The sequence below is a fragment of the Chrysochloris asiatica genome, unplaced genomic scaffold, assembly GCF_000296735.1.
Source record: "Chrysochloris asiatica unplaced genomic scaffold, ChrAsi1.0 scaffold00154, whole genome shotgun sequence".
In the NCBI taxonomy this organism is placed as follows: domain Eukaryota; kingdom Metazoa; phylum Chordata; class Mammalia; order Afrosoricida; family Chrysochloridae; genus Chrysochloris; species Chrysochloris asiatica.
In genome coordinates this window covers 6,149,573-6,172,080 of record NW_006408672.1, presented here as the reverse complement: position 1 = coordinate 6,172,080, position 22,508 = coordinate 6,149,573, and the positions used below count along the sequence as shown (strand labels likewise).

The 22,508-nt window shown below is 41.3% G+C and overlaps 1 protein-coding gene across 1 annotated transcript in view; it reads right to left on the bottom strand.

Annotated features, from left to right (window-relative positions):
• DSCAM (Down syndrome cell adhesion molecule) overlaps positions 1–22,508 on the bottom strand; it is an 888,132-nt gene that overhangs the window by 202,631 nt on the left and 662,993 nt on the right. The window contains exon 20 of the mRNA XM_006870860.1: positions 8,130–8,200. Within this exon, the coding sequence (XP_006870922.1) occupies positions 8,130–8,200 (71 nt within the window). The remainder of the gene's footprint in view (positions 1–8,129; positions 8,201–22,508) is intronic.

Sequence of the window (22,508 nt, the reverse complement as noted above, 5' to 3'; positions counted from 1 at the left end):
TTTTTTTACATATATATATGTAAACTTTGGAGTGTGAATTGAGTGAAGGTTTACAGAGCAAATCATCAGGTTTACCTTCAATAAATCACACATTTTGTTTCATCTCAATGACTGCAATGCCCACAATGCAATCTCACTTATTCCACTTCCTCCTTTTGTTTCTTGTGTCTAGTCTTCATTTTTTACCAAACCTTCTAAATGTTGTCCAAAGGTAAATGCTACTCTTTTGATCTTGAATGGCTGACCATCCTATGGTGTGCATACCTCACAAGTGTTGTTTTACACACACTATATACCTATCTGAAGTCTTAGTGTGGCACTGTGGGTTAATGTGGGTTACATGTTGGACTGCTAACTGCAAGGTCAAAAGTTCAAATCTACCAGCTGCTCCACAGGAGAAAGATGAGGCTTTCTGCTCCTGTAAAGATTTGCAGCCTCAGAAACCCTATACAAGGTCACTGTGAGTTGGAACCAACTCCATGACACACCATCATCACCACTGTATCTACTGCTTGGCTGAAAATTGAGCCATAAGGCTAAGTTCAGTTCCAGACCTGAAGTGTGACCAAGGGCCACAGTCTTAAGTTCCTCCAGTCTCTTTCTGACCTGTAAGCCTGGTCTTTTTGATGGTTTTGAGTTTTGTTCTACATTTCCTCTCCCTCTATCCAGGACTGTCTAAAAGATCCCTTTCAGAGAAGTTGGTACTGGTGGTCAAGCACCATCTAGTTCTTCTAGTCTCAGGACCCTTAAAACTGAACTTTACATGGTCCATTAGTCCAATGGACAATTGTTTCCAAGGGTCTTCAGTTGCCATCACTCTTCTTTCCTCTGCACAGGGAGAGACCAACTTTTGCACTTTAGATGGTCACTCATGAGTTTTTTAAGATTCTAGTGCCTACTCATGACAGTAGGATGTAGGACATTGTGATTTTGGACTCCGTTATTCCAACTGACCCACTGACTCTTTTAGAAGGTAGCATGCATTCTTACAAGAGCTCTGTTCCATCAGCATTTTATATTTACTTAAGAGAGAGACTATCAAGTAGAATGTTCTAAAAGTCAATGAATTCTCTGTTAGGTTCGCCACTTTTATCCATTAGCTGTTATAAATATCCTTTCTGACATTGGAAAAAAACGTCTGTAATTATTAGCAAAACATTTAGTATAGTAAATAATTTTTGCTTATGCAAATCCTTTTACTTTTCAAAGTATATGGGGCAAGGGCTAGAAAATGAATCTTTACTATTACTTATTTATTTTTATTTCATTCAGATTTATTTACACTTTCTAGAGCACCTGCTAACTCATTGCTTAACATTTTTATTTAATTCCAGATATGTGAAAGGATTTAACGGCTCCTTCTGTCAGTCTGTCAGACTATGGTGGCTTGCTTGTTGCTATGAATCTAGAAACTATGCCACAGGTATTGCAAATACTAGCCGAGTCACCCATGGTGGTAAAGTTTCAGCTGAACTTTCAGAGTAAGATAGACTAGGAAGAAAGATCTTGGTGATCTGCTTCTGAAAAGTAGCCAATGAAAATCTTGTGGATCTTGGGTTGAAACATGCCAACAATTATGAAGATAATGCAGAACTGGGCGATGCTTCATTCTGTTGTACATAAAGTTACCCCATTAGTGGGAGCCATGTCAATATCAGCTACCCACAATCTAAGCCTTCATGTTACATAATTGTTGTTGTTAGGTGCTGTCTGACTCATATAACCCTGTAAAGGGTTTCTGAGGAGCGGCTGGTGTACTTCAACTGCCAACCTTGTGGCTCAAACTGACCTGTGGTCCAGAGCATTATCCTGCAGTAGCAATATGGTAGTGGTCTTTGTATATGTTCCCATGGGTTTACATTTGAAATGATGTACAGATGCCCCTTTCCTCTTAGACTTATCACAGATTTCTCAAACAACTGCTGCCTTTTACTTAAAAGACAGTAAAATCCCAAGTGACTGGTCCGTGCTGTACATGAGCACAGCTCCAGTGTCTGAAGGTCTAACACTGTGTTCTCTGGGGTCTTCCACTGTAGTACACTCTGTTGTTTGGAGACGTCTCTGGTTGGTGCCTACTGTATGGCTGTTTCTGAAAACTGTAAGGCTTCAGAGGCCAGTCGGGCATGAGACACTTACACTGTGGGTCTCATCTTCCCCAACTCACATGTGTTCTCACGCACTCACTTAGCCATTCATTCATTTGTTCAACACATGCCAGCCACTAGGGATCAATGATGAATGAAACACTCCTGGAACTGAAGCTTACAGAATAGCAAATGGGACACACACAAAGGGACTGCAGAAAACAATGTGACTGCAACCTCATTGAGCCAACATCAAGAGCAGTGGCTAACACAGAAGATAAAACAACTCATTCTGCATTGGGGATTCACAATTCTTCCCAGAAAGTGTTCTATAGGATTGAAGCCTTGAATAAGCACATTGGGCAATGAAAAATGATATTAAAGAGGGAACGTGGATGACGTGTGTGGGTGGCTATGAACGGTCAGTGAAAACTGAGAAAGGGGTGTCGATGAATAAAGGTGTGTGCCCAATGAGTTCTGGTCTGTAATCAGTAAAAACGAACCAAAAACCTGATCCCATAGAGTCCGCTCTAACTTATGGTAACCCCTAGGTATCAGAGTAAGATTGTGCTCCAAAGGGTTTGCAATGGCTGACTTTTCAGAAGTAGATCACTAGGCCTTTCTTCCAAGGAGCCTCCTGGGTGGGTTTGAACAGCCAACCTTTCAGTTATTAGTCAAGCACTTAACTGTTTGTGCCATGCAGGGAATGTTAGGTGTTCAGTAGGCTATGGAAAACCATTGGTATTTATTTTTAAATTTTAATATTAAAAATTTTTAAACTATTGAAACTATTCTATGATGAAAGAATAACTAAAATAAAACAGGAAAGTTGTCTCTTTTGTTCGATTGAGACTGCTGTTACAATATTGCTTGTGTAACAATAAATGTATTAATATCTATTTCCCATGCATGGAAAGGTACCTTCTTACTTTATAGGTTCTGCAGTCTGACATAATCTTTCCCACTATTATGAATTGAACTATGTTCTCCTCCAAAATGCATTGAGATCCTAACCCTAGAACCTATAAATAAGATCCTGTTTAGAAATAGAGTTTTTCTTTAGCTATGTTGGTGTTGTAGGATCAGCAGTGGAGTTTGAATCTCAAGATTAGCAGTTCAAACCCACCATCTGCTCCTTGGAAAACCTACACAGGGTCACTATGAGTCTAAATAGATTCCATGGCACTTGATAACAACAACAACAAATGCTAATGAGGCCATAGCAGTGGGGGATGGGTCCTAAACCTAGTCACTTCTGAGCTTTGGAAATAGTAGAACAGACGCAGAAGAATGAAGGGGAAGGAGGACACCACAGAATGCTAAGGCTTTTCTGGAGCTACTAACATGTCCTGAAGCCTGTCTTCTGAATTGGGAGAAAACACATTCCTGTTCCTTAAAGCTACTCATATATTTGTTGTTGTTGTTGTGTAATGACAGCACTAGGAAACTGAGAAGACACCACCAACATCCCAGAGCATCTTCTACCTCATGCCTGTCTCTCTATTGATCACAGCTTGTACTTCTGATCAGCTACCTAGCTGATGGCTCAGACCTCCCAGTCCTCCTCACACGTTTATCAGGGCTCACTCACCTAGGCTCCTCTTTGGGGCTGATGCTATTTCCTCTCCCTCTTTCCTTGTCCTATTTTTTGCTTCCCCTTTCCTCTTCAGTTGCCTTCTACAGAACATTATTTTGAACATGCAGTCCATGAAAACAGGCATATTTTATACTATATATTATACTTCACATTTATCTTAGTTGGAATACCAGTGCAGCGTACAAACCATTTACATGCTCGGCTGTTAACCTAAACGTTAAAGGATTGGATTTACTCATCATTGCTTCAGAAGAAAGGCCTGGTAATTTACTTCTGAAAAAGTATCCACTGAAAACCCTACACAGTGCAGTTCTGCTCTGACACATGTGCTGTCAGCATGAGGCGGAGGTCACTCAACAGCAACTGGCTTTCTATTTTAATTACATATTAAAAACCAAAACCAAACACATCTATACATTGCAATCTGACAGGACAGAGTAGAACTGCTTCATAGGGCTTCTGAGACTGTAAGCCTTTATTGGAACGGACAGCTTCATTCTTCTCATGTAGAGTGACTGGTGGTTTTGAACTGCTTAATCCACTGCACTACCAAAGCTTATTTTCTTTAGATTATGTATATTTGCATACAACTGGCTGCATCAGAAATCGCACATGAACAGGCCAATGTTCAATGACAAGTCAAATAAAGGTCAGATCTCCTCTCAGTCTGCTAAGTCACAAATATACCAGTCCCAATTGTGAGGGTTGGAAATGTAAAGGTAGATATTTTGTAGCAAGGAAGGCAGTGATTAATTTTGCAGTCTAGGAGCTGAGGTCCCTGGGACCATCAAGGGAGAAGAGCGGAGAGCGGGACCCTACCCAGAGAAGCAGTGACACCAGAGATGGAGGCAGAGACGATGACGTGGAGACATGGAGCAGCTGGGAACTTTAGACCCAGAGAGGAAGAGGAGCTGTGTGCTGATGACTGGGGGGCAGGCTTGCAGGATATACCCTTTGGTTGGTTCATGATGCATGGAGGGGATTGTAACCATGGCAATGAAAAGATATATGAGAGGATGAATGTAAAATTAATATTCTCCCATGTAAACGATCACATAATTCAAAATAAAACATTTATATATATATACATACACCAGTCCCTCCAACAATGGCCCTGCTATACTGAAACATACTATACTGTTCTTTGGATAATATAGATCCTGGTTTGGCACTGTAGGCTAGCCACTGGACTGCTAAGCACAGGGTCAGCAGTTCAAATCCACCAGGATTTTTAAGGATCACCTTGTTGTTGTGTTGTGAAGTGCCATTAAGTCGGTTCTGACCTATAGAGATCCTGTATAGGGTTTCCGAGGAGCAGCTGGTGAGCTTGAACCACCGACCTTGCAGTTCAAACGACCTTGTAGTCTGGCGCATTAACTCGCAGTGCCACACCAGGACTCCAAGTCTATATAGGGTAGCTCTAAGTTAGAACTTACTCAAAAGCACTGACTCAAAAGCACAACAACAAAATCACAATCTAATGGAAACAAAGCCTCCTTTTTAATAGCCCACAAAACATTGATCACTTTGGGCACACAAAAAGATATTTAATTGCAGTTAACTCCCCTTCACTGCTATTTATCTATTAGGAGAAAATGGGTGCAATGCTTCTATAGGTATAAAATCTGGGTGCTCTGTAGAGAGATACCTCTCTCATGCTGTTCCCAAAACACATTAGAGGACACAGGAATACCTGGCCCTTTTCAGCAGCAAAATGCAAGAGAATGAGTAGGGCTATGTGGGGTTAACTTCACAAGTTTTTAATTCAACAGAGAGTGAGTCAGCACTGGGTTTGTAGAGTGGCAGGGAAGCATTTGGGGTGATGGCTTGCTGTGGGTCTTTATTGTCTAATATGTGTGATGCTTGCAGGCAGTGGCTGTGCTCACTGAAAGAGAGCCCCTCCTTCCCCACACTTCTTAACTGCAGCTCAGCAGACACATCACACTGCCCACCATAATAACAACTCCCTGGCCAGCCTGAAAAAAGCTGACACTGAGGAGGGTGGGATGCTGGATGCATTAACCTGTGTTCAGACCAAAGGAAGTATCTGCCTAGCAGTGAAATCCAACCCCTCTACCTGCTTTTCTGTTTTTTGTTTGTTGGTTGGTTAGTTGGTTTAAAAAGAGGCTTATCATTTTATGTAATAGAAGAGTTGCTTGATTTCCTGACTGCTGCGCTCATGAATGTATTCCAACTAAAGTATATGCAAAGTATAATGTGTCTCATAAAATACTTCTATTTTTATGGAATCAAAGTTCAAGATACAGGTTTTATATAAGGAGACCGAATAGGAAAGGGGAACTAAAAATTATCTGTAGCATTCAGCAAAAGGTCCTTTAAAGTGTTAAAAAGCAAAGCTGTCAGTTTGAAGGCAAAGGTGCACCTGACCAAAGCCTTAGTATTTTCAGCTGCCTTCTATGCATGAGCATCTGGACAGTGAAAACAGCAGGTCAAAGAAAAAGTGATACCTTTACATTATAATGTTAGCAAAGAATTGTTAGCAAAGAAAAATTGATACCTTTACATTATAATGTTAGCAAAGAATTGTTAGCAAAGAAAAATTAATACCTTTACATTATAATGTTAGCAAAAAATACAGAATGGTCCTGGTGTAGTGCTGAAGGATAAGCACTAGACTACAAGGTTGATTTGAACTCTAAGGTTGGAGATTCAAACACATAAGCCACTCCTTGGAAATTCTATTCACAGTTGCTATGAGGTGGGATCTACTGGATGGCATTAACAACAACTACCAGAAAAATGAACAGATCTGTGTTGGAAGAAGTACAGCCAGAACACTCCTGAAAAGGGAGGATGGTGAGACTTCGTCTCATGCACGTTGGACATACTTTCAGGAGGGACCAGTCCCTAGAGAAAGACATCATCCTTGGTAAAGGTCTGTGAAAAAGAGAAAGAGCCTCAATGCGATGTACTGACACCGTGGCTGAAACAATGTTCCCAAACATGAAAAAGATTGCACAAGACTGGGCAGTGTTTTCCTCTATTGGACACAGGTCACTATGACTTGGAACCGACTCAATGGCACCAAACAACACCACCACCCATTTAATAGCATTCTTGCATGGTAGAAATGGTTAAACACTCAGCTGCTAACAGGAATGCTGCCAGTGGAGTCTTAGAAGTGCCTAACAATCTAGTTTAGAAAAATCTCCCATTGAAAATGTAAGGGGCACAGGTCTACTCTAACACACATGGGGTTGCCCTGCATTGGAATCAACTTTACTGCGACTAGTTAAAGTTGGTTTGCCATTTTATGAAGTGCCAATGCGAGAAGCAAAACCAGGTGAACTGGATTAAGCAATTAATTATTAGGTGGTGTTTGAGATTTGAAGAACTCACAGTGTTTGTTTGTTGCCTTCAATGAGTATTGACATAGCTAAAAGGACACTATGTTGTTGTTAAGTGCCATCGGATAGGTACCGACTCACAGTTACCATAATGCACAAGAGAATGAAATACTGCCTGATCCTATGCCATCTTCACAAGTGTTGTTATGCTTCAGCCCATTGCTGTTCAAGCAATGCAACTCTAGAGGTTAAGAAAAGACATATGCAATGTGAGAAATTCAGAAGTGGAAGAGTAAGAACAACTTGGCTAAAGTTTTGACCTAGAACCAGCACTCAGGATGAAATGTATCTGGTCCAAGTCATTATCTCCAGGAACACCATTAAGTGGATGACTGATTCACAGGGAAGCATCACAAGCTAGTCAAATGCCATGCTACTTCAAGACCAGTGCTGATACTGGCGTTCCAAGCTCTGTGATGTGATAAGCTTACACCAGAATATAGTCAACACGCTGCTTCCTTCATTGAGAAAGTTTTGCATTGAAAACCATGTCAGCTGAATGAAAACATAGTTGTTTACGCTGTGGCTCAGGCTTTCTTTTCTTTCATGACTGGCAACAGGCATTCAGCATGAGCCACACTTGGGGAAGCATTGCCTTGCAAGACAGCTGGCCAGCCATTCACTTCATGGTGAGGAATATAAATGCAGGGAAGTTAAGGGACTTTCTTAAGGACACAGCTAGTTAGCCTCACAGCCAGGATTCCTCTCCTTCCTGCCAGCTTCGTGGGCTATCTGCCAGCCATGCACCACACTTAGGAAACACAGTAAGAAAAAGTTATTGCCCACAGAATTGAAAAGTGCAGTCATGGTCATCAGTTTCACTGTCTGTGTGGAGACCAGACCTTTATCAAGAAAAAAAAAAAGACACTGATTTCACTCTTTCTGTAGATACAGAACTTGTTGTAAAGGTTTTAAAATTGTGGACCCAGGTGTTGAGTGTTAAGATAAGGGCTTTCAACCTGATTTTAAAATGTAGGTTTGATGCAATGTTAATGTCGCTGCACCATAACACATAACCAGAGTGAAGGGTTCACCCCAGTGGGAACCAATGCCAAGAATACACGTGTTGATCTGGTTTACCTTCCAGGTGACCCTGATGCTTTGAGATGATATGGGCTCCAGGTGAACTTCCTGAGGTGGACCATCAGGAGCTGTAAAGACCAAAATCCCACAGACAGGTTAGAAATGAGCTTTAGATTAGATTGAAACCGTCACAGCACTATGTAGGTCCTGAAGACATTCCCATGTTTAGCATAGAGAAGGCTGTTTTTTAGCTGTAGTGGGCAAAATCAATTTTTCCAAGTCACTGTATTGTAGGTGGCCCTGCTATTCTTCTGTCTTCAGAAAATGAATATTGAGAACTGCCACTATATTCTTTCTTGTCATGTCTTTGAGCAAACTGACAAACAAATCCCAAGACTGAACATGTTAATGAGTAAAATATGAAGTCATAACCAAAATTTCTTTTCTAAAACTCTGCTTAACATGGATGCTGAAGGTTCGTTTCTTTTCCTGTGGAGCCATATTCAGTGATGTGGCTCTGGGGGTACTTACATGGCTCTAAGCCACTGGGGAGGGAAAACAAAACTAATATTCAAGGATCTTTTACTTTTCAGTTAATGTTAGTTCACCACAGTTTCGGATTGAAAACTCTTGCTAACCAGGGACTAGATTCACAGGTAGCAGAAGCAACATGGGTGATCTAAAGTATACTACTCACACCAACCTGTTCCCAGTGGTTGTGTGACAAGTTAGGGACTCACTGAAAGACAAACACTGTCAATTCCCTGTTACAGTTAATTCACATGTAAAAGAAATATACACCGTCCATAGGCATAGTGTGACGGTGTGGGTTAATGCGCCAGACTGCAAAACCGTTGGAACTGCAAGGTCGGCAGTTCAAGCTCACCAGCTGCTTCTTGGAAACCCTTTACAGGGTCGCTATGGGTTGGAACCGACTCGACAGCACTTCACAACAACAATAGGCATAGTGTGAAACTAAGTGATATAAACATGTATATCAACTGAGTCTGCAATCAAATCAGAGTAGTCAATCCACACGCCAAGAAAAAGCTATCAAGACAAAGGAGCTCAGATTCATGTTTCTGCTGATAAGTAGAAGCAAACAGAAACAGAGGAGTTTGAATATGATAAAATAAAAAAAAATGTTGTGACACTAACAATTTTGAGATCACTGCTAAGCTATAAAAGAGCCATTTCGTCAGACCTGAAGATTCCAAGTTTGTAGAAGGGTGAGTAACACAAAGAGATAATGAAAGCAGAGGTAATAAATATAAAGGAATTTTGAAGATTTGGTGGTTCAAGTCCTCCCAGAAGTACCTAGAAGAAAAACTTTGCGATCTATTTCTTAAAAATCAGCCATTGGAAACACTATGAAGCACAGTGCAAACTTTGGCAAAACTGGGTCACCCTGAGTTAGAGTCGAATCGAAGGCAACTAGAAAAGCAGCAGCAAGATGGAGGAAAGGATACCTTCTGTTCAGAGAATGAGCATGTGTTGGGTGGTAGTGCACTGCAGTTGTTTAGTCAGTGGGGGTTTGAATCTTCCTCCAGAGTTTGAATTCTATTGCTTATTTAGTTATGTAGATTTCTGAAGGTTACTTAGCTTCTCAGTTTCTTTCACTGTATAATGGAGTAACAGAACTTTTGTCATAGGATGATAAGTACAATGTATTTAAAGAACAGTAATGCTATTACTATTAGTGAATGGAGAGTAACTAATTGGAGAAATTCAAATAATAAAGGGTAAATCTGAGGAGCGATGTCATGGCAGAGCCTGGAGGGGCTAGACTCCAGAGCAGAGGCCCTTGCTGAATGGGTGGGGCAGAGCAGTAATTACCTCTGGGGTGGAGGAGGGAGAAGACAATTGGGAGGCCTTGTTCTCCTTAGCTGCTTCTAGGTGGCCCCCAGACTCATAGCAGACCAATGCACAATAGAACAAAATGCTGCCTGATCCTGCTCCATCCCCATGGAAGGCTTCAAATCAGACCTTTGTGATCTATAGGGATTCCATTGGCTGATTTTTGCAGGGCTTCAAACCAGTTCATTCTGGTTTGACCTCCTGCTATACTGAATCAGGGAGTCCTGATGTGGCGCTGTGGGTTAATATGCCAGACTGCAAAGCCATTTGAACTGCAAGGTTGGTGGTTCAAGCACACCAGCTGCTCCTCAGAAACCCTATATAGGGTTAGAACGGACTAGATGGCACACAACAACAACACAGTAAATCAGAATCTACATTTTAATAAGCTCTCCAGGGATTCTTATGTATATAAGAAGCTGTAAGATCAATAAGAATCACCTGGGAATCTTGTTAAACTGGAGCTTCTTATTCAGGATCTCTGAGGTGGAAATGTAAATTCTCAGGTAGAGGAGACCAGGTGAAAATCTGAGTATCTTCTCTATTTTCTCTATGCAATTATTAAGAGCCAAAGTCAGGGTCTCAGATTGAATTATGGAAGACCAAGGCTTAGGAAATTGTTTTGCTCTAGTGAAAAGGCTGGAATCCTGGTGTGGCACTGTGGGATAAGCACTGGACCACAGGTTGGTTGGAACTGCAAGGTCAGTGGTTCAAATCTGCCAGCTGCTCCTGGGAAACGCTATACAACAGGGTCACTATGAGTTGGAATTGACAAGATGGCACTAAACAACAGCAGTGAAAAGGATGTAGCCTGTATATAACTGTACTCACCGCACCCCATCCCCCCTCACACTCCTAAGGCGCAAAGGGTGAGGGAGGGCATAGGACCAGGGTGAGGAGCTAGTGTATGTGGTTATGGACCTTTATGATCTACCACCGGGCTGCTCACACTGCTGACAGGAATGAAAGGACAGATGATGAACTGCTGCTCAGTGAGTACAATAAGACATGGTGGCTGTGCATGTATGTCATGGAAGGCAGAAGAGGAAGTTGATTCCACAACCCAGGGAGAGAATGATGGCACAAGAATGACAAGAAAGGAAGCTCATTTTCTGGAAAAGATGATTCATTACACTTTAGGAATAGGAAATGGAATGAAAATGGGCAGTTGTGGTGATTCAGTGCACTAATTCTCACATTCCCTATAGTAGACCTGGGTTTCATTCCCAACCAATATACTTTATTCACAATCACTACTCATCTGCCAGTGGATACTTACATATTGGCTTAGATACTGACATGTTTTAGACTAACACTAGGAAGAAAAGTCTGGCAATCTATTTCCAAAATTCAGCCAGTGATCTCCAACCAATGTAGGTTTCGTTCAGTACTTGGCAAAAGGAGCCCTGGTGTGGTGCTGTAGGATCAGCACTGAGTTGTTAACCACAAGTTCGGCAATTCAAACCCACAAGTCACTCAAAATCCCCATACAAGCTTGTTATGAGTCCTAACTAAATTAATGGCATGTAACAACAACAGGGAAAATTTAGTTCCACTGTACTCATGGGGTCACCAAGAGTTGGAGCTGATTGCAGCAGCTGACAACAACAACAACATCACCTCACTGCCATCCAGTGGGTTCTGATCCTTAGTGGTCCTAGAGGGGAACTGTCCCTTAGGGTTTGTCTTTCTCCTGCAGAGTGGTTGGTGGACTTGAACTGTCAATATTTAGGTTAGCAGTCCGCAAGGTCAGCAGTTCGAAACTAACAGCTGTTCCACAGGAGAAAGATGAGGCTTTCTGTTCCTGTAAAGATTTACAGCCTCAGAAACCCTGTACAGGGCTGCTATGATTCAGAACTGACTCCACAGCACATAACAACAACAACAACAGTTCAACACTTAACGATGCCACCAAGGCCCCTTACCACAATATTGTTGTTTTTTTTGCTGTGAGTCAGTTCTGACTCATAGTGATCCTGCATAGGGTTTCCAAGAGCAGCTGGTGGATTTGAACTGATGACCTTGCAGTTACCAGTCTAATGCTTATCCTGCAGTGCCACACCAGGGCTCTACAACAATGTTGTTGTTGTTGTATGCCGTTGAGTAGGGTTCAACTTGTAGCAACCCGGTACAGGGTTTCCAAGTAGTGGATGGTGAACTTGAACCACTAACCTTGTTTTTAGCAGTCCAGTGCTTATCCTACAACACCACACTAGGGCTTTATAATAATATCAAGCAACTGGAAATAGGTAAGATAACTGGTAAGAATGAGACCCGCAGATGCCCATTTCTTCTGCACCCCGAATTCAGTCTTGTTGAGGCCATCCCTCAGATCTGTCTCAAGTGCCTGTGTTTTCTGGCTGTTCTGACACTCTCCCCATTTGGGGACTCAAAGCCTCTCACCTAACAGACTCCCAGACACCCAACTCTGGTCCAAGACAGATGTCCTTTTTCATTTTGTTCCTAAAATATAACTCAGGTCTTGATAAAGGTCTTTGATAGGGGAGATGGTCACAAAGCATGCTTCAAACTTTGCTCCCCAGATAGTGACTCTCCATGACTGTGTCCTGCTTTCTAGTCCTGAACACTTTCCAGGCATTGCAGTTTCAACCTCTGTAACCCAAACATTCCTCACCTTGGACAGCTCCAAGCCTTTGCCTCTGAGCTGTCTTCTCTTTCCTTCATTTTCCTGTTTAGTGTGGGTTCCCCTCAGAGTAGTGTTGTGCACATGTTTGCATATTGTTCCTGGTATTCATGTCCCTCCCACTACCCCTCACCCCCAAACAAAAACCTCAAAGCTTCCTAAAGTCAGGAATCAGATCCAGCACATGTGCTTGCTCTTTGGGACATGAAGCAATTTGGTGATGCTGAAATCCTCCCAAACATGCCCTCTTTTCCTCAGGAGAGGAAGCTGATTTGGAGTTGCTGTTGTCTCTTGGTTTTCTTAATCCCCCAAGTGGGAAGGCTCTGCTAGCACTGAAGCTAATTTCCAAAACCATAGCCAAGGGAGAAGAGGGCATCCAGCTAATTCCAATAGTTGTTGTGACCACTGAATCTAATTCCTGCTCACAGGGGCAGTCCATTGCACAGGATCCTTCTGCTACCAGACCCAATTTGTTGTGTGTGTGTGTGTGTGTGTGTGTGTCTGTGTTTAAATCACAGAATGGATTTCTCTCTCCTACTCAAAATTCTGTGGTCCAGGAGAAGCGTGAGGTTCATCCACAAACCCTTCTTGAAAAGTTATTTGAGGTCTGACAGCTCTCTGGATTCTTGATTACTTTGACTGAATTGTACCAAATCTAATTCAACAAGAAGCCTGTTCCTTAAAAATCAGAAACAATGCCAGAGCCACTGTCTGGCTGTGGGTGTGGCTTTCTCAGGAAGAAGCAGACAATAGAGTTTACTTTCTGGTTGTGATCAATTAATAATGAGAAACAAAGGCACTGGTATATAAAAACAAAAACCAAACCCATTGCTACTGAGTTGCTTCTTATTTTGCTGACTCCAAGGGTTACAGAGTAGAATTGCTCTATAGGGATTTCTTGGCTGGTCCCTGAGTGAAATAAATGGTTTGAGCTAGGCTGTTGTTAACAGTTAGGTTGGCAGTTAGAATCCACCCAGTGGCTCCACAGAAGACAGCACTGGCCGCATGCTTCCATCTAGATTGTTGTTGTTATTAAGTGACGTCAGGTCGGTTCCGACTCATAGCAACCCTGTGGTATCAGGTTTCTGAGGAGCAGCTCTACACTGTAACACAAGGGGTTGCCATGGATCAGAATCGACACACATGTGCTTGTTTGCTTGTTTGCTTTTAATTCTTAAAGGAACAGATTGTATAGTGGGTGATGCACTGGACTGCTAACCGCAAGGTCAGCAGTTCAAACCCAACAGCCATTCTGAAAGAAAATATGAAGCATTCTGCTCCCATAAAGATTTATAGTTTCAGAAGCTCTATACAAGGTGGCTATGAGTCACAACTGAGTTGACGGCACACAAGCACTACTAGATCTTAGCCTTTCTTCTACAGAGCTGTTGTGTGGGTTAGTACCACAGGGTGGGTTAGAACTGCCGAAATTTAGGTTAGTAACAAGCACAAACCAAGTGTGCCACCCAGAAATCTGACTATATTATACTATATAGGATTCCCATTCCCATTGCCATCAAATCGATTCCAACTCATAGCCACCTGATGCACGGTTTCTCAGGCTATGATATTAAGTGCCCTCGAGTCAGTTACACATCACATTGTCCCTGCATAGGGTTTCCAAGGAGCAGCTAGTAGATTTGAACAGACCTTGTGGTTAATAGTCCAGTGCCTATCCTACAGTTCCACACCAGGACTCCTGTAAAGCCTCACTTTTTATTTTTTCCCTGCCGAGTGGCTGGTTGGTTTGAACTGATAACTTTACAGTTAACAGATCAGTGTTATCCTACCAGGGCTTCCTTATAGTAGTATTGCTCTTAAGTGTCAACAAGTCAGTTCTGACTTATAATGACTTAGTATAGAGTTTCCAAGGAGCACTTGGTAGGTTTGAACTTGCGACCTTGCAGTTAGCAGTCCAGTACTCATCTTATAGCATCACTCCAGGACCCTCAGAAAAAAGTCCTGGCAATCTATTTCAGAAAGATCAGCCTTTAAAAACCCTGTGGAGCTCAGTTCTATTCTGACACACATGGCATCACCATAAGCTGGAGTCCAGTCCACAGCAAATAGTTTTTTTTGTTGTTGTTGTTGTTCGTTTTTTAATTTTAATACCTTTATAATTCAGCCAATCAAACTGTAGTACTTTGTTAATATTTTTATATTGTTTTGTCTATTCTTTGAACTAAATGTATTGGTACCTCTTCTTTCTCAAAAATTAAAGTCAGAGAAACAATATTATAGTTGAACAGCAAAAGCATATAATAGTTGTAGTTGTTAAGTGCCGATGAATCACTTCCAACTCATAGTGACTCCATATAGGGTTTTTGAGAATGGCTGATTGGTTTAAACTGTTGATGTTATGGTTAGCAGTCCCCAGGGCTCAGATAATACAGGAGTCCCTGACTTATGACATATTCAAGTTATGACAAACCAAATTTACAACTGTCATTCTTATATGTGTGTGTATTTTATACAATGTACTACATACATTGGTGCAGCATGGAATTTGCTGATATTATCTTTCTCACAAGGTCGGAGGTTCGAACGTACCAGTTTGCTCATCAGAAACTCTATATACGGTTGTTATGAGTCAGAACTGACTTGATGGCACTTAACAACGACATCACCCTTCTCAGATGTTCACTTGCATTTTTCAATTTTATGATTTACTGTTCAAAATAGTGCCGTATCTACTAACATCGATGCTGGTGTCAAGAGTTATAAGGATAATGTTCAACTCTAATGATTTGAACTGCACACATGTCCAATAGTCATTGTGATGCTGACTTTATTGTTATAACTCTGACATGGACATCGTCACAGACCAGGTCTACCGCAGGATCTGATTCAGCATTTTCTATTATAAGAAACACCAGTTGTTAATCTGAGATGAACTATTAGACTTATGTCAGAATCAACATAATTTACAATGAATGTTGTTAAGTTGGAGGCAACTTCAAAAAGTTCATTGAAAAATTCCATTATCTTTTCTTTCCATTTTCCCACAAAGTTCTTGAAGTTACCTCATACATGCATATTAAAACTGTGTTTAATATAATTGTTGTGTGCCGACGAATCGCTCCTGACTTGTAGTGACCCTGTAGAGGGTTCCTGAGTCTTGTGAATCTTTACGACAGCAAAAAGCCTCATCTTTCTCCCTGACAAGATGTAAACTTCTGACCTCGTGGTTAGTAGCTCAATACATAACCCACAATGCCACAAGACTTCAATGTAATTTAGAATGTTTTTTGTTTGTTTTTTCTCATGAAAGGTACTGAATTTTCTACTCCAAGTGTCTAAAACATTATTTATAAAAGAATATACATTGACATAATTTTAAAAAAATTAGTCTTCTTGTTGCTGTGATTTTTTCCCTGTAAGTCCCCATTTCTATGCAAACAGAATTATTTCTGTTAAAATTAGGAACCAAGGCAGATTGAATTTCCAATGCAAAAAGCATTGAAGTGTTCTAAATTTGAACACAATATTGACATTTAACATTTAAGCTTTTATTTACATGATGTCCAATTATTTTTCTTCTTTGTTTTCACACCAGAATATTTAACTTTCATTTCCCCCTGTGGGAGGAGAAAACTGAGGTAAAGATTAACAATGAATACAATCTCCAAAATACATGTAAATCCTTTCTGAGGTTCTATAGAAATCAAAAGCTATCCCATCTGTAAAATAGTAATAAGTAAGATATGGAAGATAGTAATATGTAAAAACTACATTTATAATTTCTAAGATCTTTACTAAGCAAGGAAACTTTTACTAATTCTGTGTGGCTGAAACCACAGCAAAGATAGACTGTTTCATTGCCCCCATCCCCCATGCCTCTCTGTTTGGTTTTCTCTTGGTCATGCCTGCAGGCTCTATAGCATGCTCTTGTGGATGGGCTCCTCCTCCCTGCCCACTTGTTCTCTGCAACCCTCCCTTTTTTGAATGGTCCTTTTGTCACTTTCAGTGTTCTGTCTTTTCTCTCCTGCCTCCAAGTAGTTTACATCAGCCCTGAAGACTCGGCCCTCTACTCTGCTCTCAAAGCATGCTCCCTTTCAGACTTGAAGTTTCATGGTTTACTGAAGTGGACTGAATCATCCCGGTGAGAATCCATCCCAAATTTCACTTCTGGTTTTCTTATCAGGGAATTTACTAAGGGCTAGGACTCCTGGTGTGGCGCTGTGGGCTAATGCGTCAGACTGCAAAGTCTTTTGAACTGCAAGGTCGATGGTTCAAGCTCACCAGCTGCTCCTTGGAAACCCTATACGGGGTCGCTATGGGTCGGAATCGACTCGATGGCACTTAACAAGAACAACAAGGTGGTGTGGTGCTGTAGGATGAGCACTGGACTGCAAGGTCAGTTTGAACTGTAAGGTCGGCAGTTCAAATTCATCAGCTGCTCCTTGGAAACCCTATACAGGGTTGCTGAGAGTCAGCACTTCACAACAACAAAGTGGTTCCAACAGTTAAGCACTTGGCTGATATCTTAAAGGGGGGAGGTCCAAGTCAATTCAGAGTTTCCTTAGAACAAAAGACCTGATAGTCTACTTCTGAAAAATCAGTCACTGAACACCCTGCACAGCACAGCCTTCCTCTGAGTTCTATCTACTCTGCAAGAAATCACCATGAGGTCTAGTGGAGAGCAATTGGTTGTTGTTGTTAACTGCATGAGTTAGTTCCAACTCACAGGGTTTCCTAGGAACAGCTGATGAGCTTTGGTATTGGTGGTTTACGTGAAGACTAGACAGAGTGTCAGGTGGGCAGTGGGTTGAATTTTAAACCAGGTGGTCAGGGTAGGATTCACTGAAAATATGATAATTGAGCAAGGACTTGAAGGTGGTAAGGGAAGAACATTCCAGACAGAAGAAGGGTGGCTGGTGAAGAGTTCTATCTAGTACTTAATGAGGAGGCCAGTGATTTTATTAGGTTTAATTTCCAGTGTTTCTCCACACTGAAGCTAGAGAAAAAAGACACTAAGTTATGGAACCAGATAATTAGAGGTAGGGGTGTGCCTGGTTCTTCTTACTGGGCAAGGTGTGCACTTCACTGTTTTAGTAGTATTACATTGATATCAAGGAGCTCTGGTAGCGTAGTGGTTACGAATCAGGCTGCGAACCGCAAGGTCAGCAGTTCGAAACTACCAGCTGTCCCGTGGGAGAAAGATGAGGCGTTCTGCTCCCGTAAAGATTTACAGCCTCGGAAACCCTGTGCAGGGTCGCTATGAGTCGGAACCGACTCCACAGTACTTAACAACAACAACATTGATATCACATTCAGCTCTAACATGCACTGTTGTTAAAATGTTTGTCAAAGCCTGTGCCTATTTTTGTCTTAAGCCTTCAATCTTGTCTCTCCCCCTCAATCTCCAGCTCAGCACACAGGAACCTGGGCCTCCAAATTGAACTGGTCTTCTGGGCTGTGAAGAAAGGTGATGCAAAGAGCATTCGTTTAGTGACAGAGCTAAGGGAAATCCAGTGGTTCCTGGCCACCACCTTTCCCTAATCCTGACCTCCCATTCTCTGATGCATGTGTGAAAACTCACTAGTGTGTCATCGAGGACGCCACATAATTGAACTCCACTTTTCCTGGACAGCCTCATAATGAAAATGGTGAAGGAATCAGCCACTCCAAGCTTGGTCACAGGCACTAAGTGACACATAACCTTCAGGGTGCAGCTGCTAATGGGGAAGTTGGTCTTCCATGAGGCCAGCTGAGATGTGACATGCTGATTAGTGTCAGCGGAAACCTGACCCGTCATGCACCTTCTAGTCCATTAAGAGCTGACCTCTCTAACTCTGACAGTATCTCCACTTACAAAAGTGACTTTTCCTTTTTTGGGGTGCTGAGGATTGTAAGAGGGAGTCAGGAACAGTGTGATAGATAAAGTGATCTCTACTATGCGGCCATTCTCTTAGGTCAAGTGTAGTTAATGCAATGATAATGCTTTCATGCACTTTCACATGAATATAAATTCAGTATTGCAGAGTTGGAACAATATTATTGCCCAACGTTACAAAGACGTGTTATGCAAATAGAATTGATTTCTTCTTCATTAAGCTTTGCAATAAAGGAACAATGAAGGAATCCAAACCTCCAATGCTTGTGGTGGTAATACCTCAATCAGGGATCCACAGACCTTTTCTGTAAATGGCCAGAGAGTAAATATATGAAGCTTTGTGGGTCACCTGTGGTGTCTGTCACATCCTATATATATATATTTTAAAAACCCAACTCTTTAAATTTGTAAAAATGATTCTTAGTTCAAGGCTGTACACAAACAGGTCAGATTTTGTCCAGGTGTTATATAGTTTTCTGACCCCTGATAGCTACTGTTAACTGGGGGTATGTGGTCAATGTAACTGGAACATTTGAACTCTGGTGTTGGTAAAATATATTGACTACAGTGTGGACTACCAAAAGAATGGTCTGAAATTTCCAATTACTAAAAATGGGCATCTAATGCAAAGGTTTTGCAACACAAGGCAGATTCAAAGGAAACATGTCTGCAGGTCAGATCTACTATAGACTATAATTTATGACCAGAGACATGTTCCACCTGGATCAGAACTGGCTTTGAGAGTCATCGTCTGAGGGCTTGGCTGCTTCCTTTGCTTGGTGACTGGTATTCTGATAGGTGGGCTTCACTCTTTCTTCTGCCTTCCAGCTCTACTCTTTGCCTTTCTCTACTCTTCTTCTTTTAATGACATCTTCCAAAATTTCAATATATTTTTGACATTTCAATATATAATACCATATATTTTCTCATCATACACACATACTGCTCATAATCCACAAACATTCTAAAGATACTACTTTGAAGTATGTCTAGGAATATCCAACAACATAGTGTGAGCCATCTCCCTGGTATGTGTAACACAGTCTCTGATATTGAGTGGTCACTGGGTGATCCAGGACACAACAGTTCATGGTGAAATGATGATATACCTCAAAAGCTACTGGCAGAAAGATATCTTCTCTATGCTGGAGAGAGGAGGCATGAACTCCATCTAGCGAGACTAGAAAGGGCATCACATGGGGCAAGGGAGGGGAACCTTTGATCTGGCATTAGAAGGAAGAATACAGGAAGGGAAGCATAGGGGTTTCAGAGTCTTCTAGACATATGAAGATGCTCACAAGCATAGAACATAGGAGTGGGCAAAGGGGTAGCCATAAGAGGTCATAGAGTGTGGTTCTTGTAGTAATATAACCTTATTCCTTTGGCCAAGTGAGTTGTGAGAGGTGTCCTCAGGACCCTAAGACAAGGGCACTATATGATGTTGTTGTTAGGTGTTGCTGAGTTGGGTACTGACTCATATTGATCCTATGTACAACAGGATGAAACATTGCCCAGTCCTGAGCCAACCTCACAATCCTTCCACACTTGAGCCCATTGCTGCTGCAACTGTGCCAATCTGTTCAATTGGGGGTCTTCCTCTTTTTCGCTGACCCTCCACTTTACCAAGCATGATGTTCTTCTCCAGGGACTGGTCCCTCCTAATAATAGGTTCAAAGTATGACAGATGAAGTCTGGCCATCCTGTCTTCTAAAGAACATTCTGGCTGTACTTCTTGGGCACTATATGAGCAGTCTTCAAAAAATGTCTGAAAATCTTCCATAATTTTAATTCCATTTTCCCATAAACTTTTTGAAGCCCCTGTGTAAGAAACATGAATTTTTCCATAGCTTCCAGAACCATCCATCTGAGGGATTCTTACAGCTTAATAAATGACCTCTTTTTTATTTTAGTGGTGGTCAGTAAGGCTGGGGAAAGACCACCTCAAGATGGTGCAGTTCCTAAATGATGTGGTTCTGTGTGGTGGCAGCCATTGCAGGCTATTTGAATTAGGGTGTCTTTTTTCAGGATTGTTGCACTGTGGTCCATCTGAGTCACAGCAGGAAAATGACTTTTGGATTTCAGTCATGCAAACCTATATATCAATAAAGAGGCAAATTCTGCTTTGTAGTTTTCTTTGTTCAAGCTGGTTTCTTTTCTTGGGCTTCTCCTTGGCTTGTCCAAAAGTAAAATGACAGCAGTGGTGGCAGTGGCCAGTAGCCAGAAGCCCAAAACCCAACACCCATCCCTGGAGTTGGGGAGGTGGTGCCTGTGTCTGTGTGTGGAGATGCTGGCAGCTATAATGCAGCCTAGTGCAGGGAGTGGCTGGTCACCTGGCCTCCTGGCTGGGGAGGAAAATGCTGCCATGGCAACTGCCAGCTGCAGTGGAGGTCAGAGAGGAAACAAAATAAAAAGCAGTAACAACAGCATTAAGAATGGCAATCAAGAAAGCAGCAGCAAAGTGCACCACTAGAAAAATAGAGCTCTGTTGAGAAGGTTGTAGAGATGGGTAGGGTTAGAAAAGGGGATTCACAAGCAAGGAAATGTGTGTGGAGTCAAAGACGACATTGTGAATAAAAGGCTGGGGAGAAGCTTCTTTCTAAATACTCAACATAAAGAAATACCACAAAGCCAAAAGGTTATTTTAGTAATGGGGGATGCAAATTGTTAATAGGCTCAGCTGTTACCATGAAGGTCAGAGGTTCAAGTCCACCTAGAGACACCTCAGAACTAGAGCTGATGATTTACTTCCAAGACATCAGCTATTGAAAACCCTATAGATGTTAAGTACCATTTAGTAGGCTCCAACCCATAGCAACCCTGTATAGGGTTTCCAAGGAGCAGCTGGTAAGCTTGAACCACCAACCTTGTGGTTCAAACAGACTCACATTAACACACAGCACTACACCAGGACACATGGGGAAACTGAGCTAACGTAGGTTTTGTTGCTCAAATTTTTGCATAATAAATAAAAACAACTCTATGGAGCACAGTTCTACTCTAACACCCAGACTTGTACTGAGCTGGAGTCAACACCATAGCAACTGTTTTTTTGTTTGTTTCTATCTTTTTAGAGGGCTATTATTATTTATGCAATTATTTAAATAAGAGTCTGTTTTATCAGAGTTATATTAACACTCATTTCCTACTTGTTTCTGAGGAATGCAAAGAACTTTGAGAGGTTTGATTATTTTTTTCAATGATCCACTAAGTTTGTTTGGTAAAGAGGCACTATTTTGTACATTTTACATATGAAAAGTGATAAGCCGTGTAACCAAGTATTAGAAACGGGTCCACGCTCAGATGTTGAAGCACAAAACTATCATACCACCCACCTTTGGAAATAATTTTCCAGTGTTGAGATATAAAGAGATGTTGTGGCGCAGTGGTTAAATACTTTACTGCTCACTTAAGGTCAGTGGTTCAAAATCACTAGCCGCTCCATAGGAGAAAGATGTGGCAGTCTGCTTCTAGAAAGGTCTACAGCCTCGGAGGTGCTATTGAGGTCGCTGTCTTATACGATGACTATGAGTCAGAGTGGACTCAAAGACAATGGGTTTGTTGTTGTTTTTTCAGTGTTGAGATATAGGCACTCTTTAGCAGTTCCTTGAGGAAGATATTTGGCTAAATATATAAAAGACTTAGAATTTTGCATTTGTTCTCATTCAGAAATCCTACATCTTGGAGTTTAACATAAAACAATACTGATAATACAACAATGATTCTCATTACAGTGGTGTTTATAATAATAAAAAATGTAAAACTTATGTAACTGCTAATACTGGATTTTTAAAATATATAGTAGACAGAATGTGCCCTTGCTTTGTTTAAATGAGTGTTTTTGTGTACATTAAAAAAAAGAAAAAAAATCAGAGGAAATAGAAGCAAATACTTTTGAATGGTAATACATGGAGGGGATTATAATCATTGCAGTGAAATGAAATAAGATTGGATGAGTGTAAAACCAATGTTCTCCCATGTAAACTAGCACTCGATTCACAATAAAAGTTTAAAACATAAAAAGAAAGAAATGTATCGACCTATATGGAGGATATGACAAGAAACATTAGCTTCACATTTTGATATTTTTGCTTAATAAAGG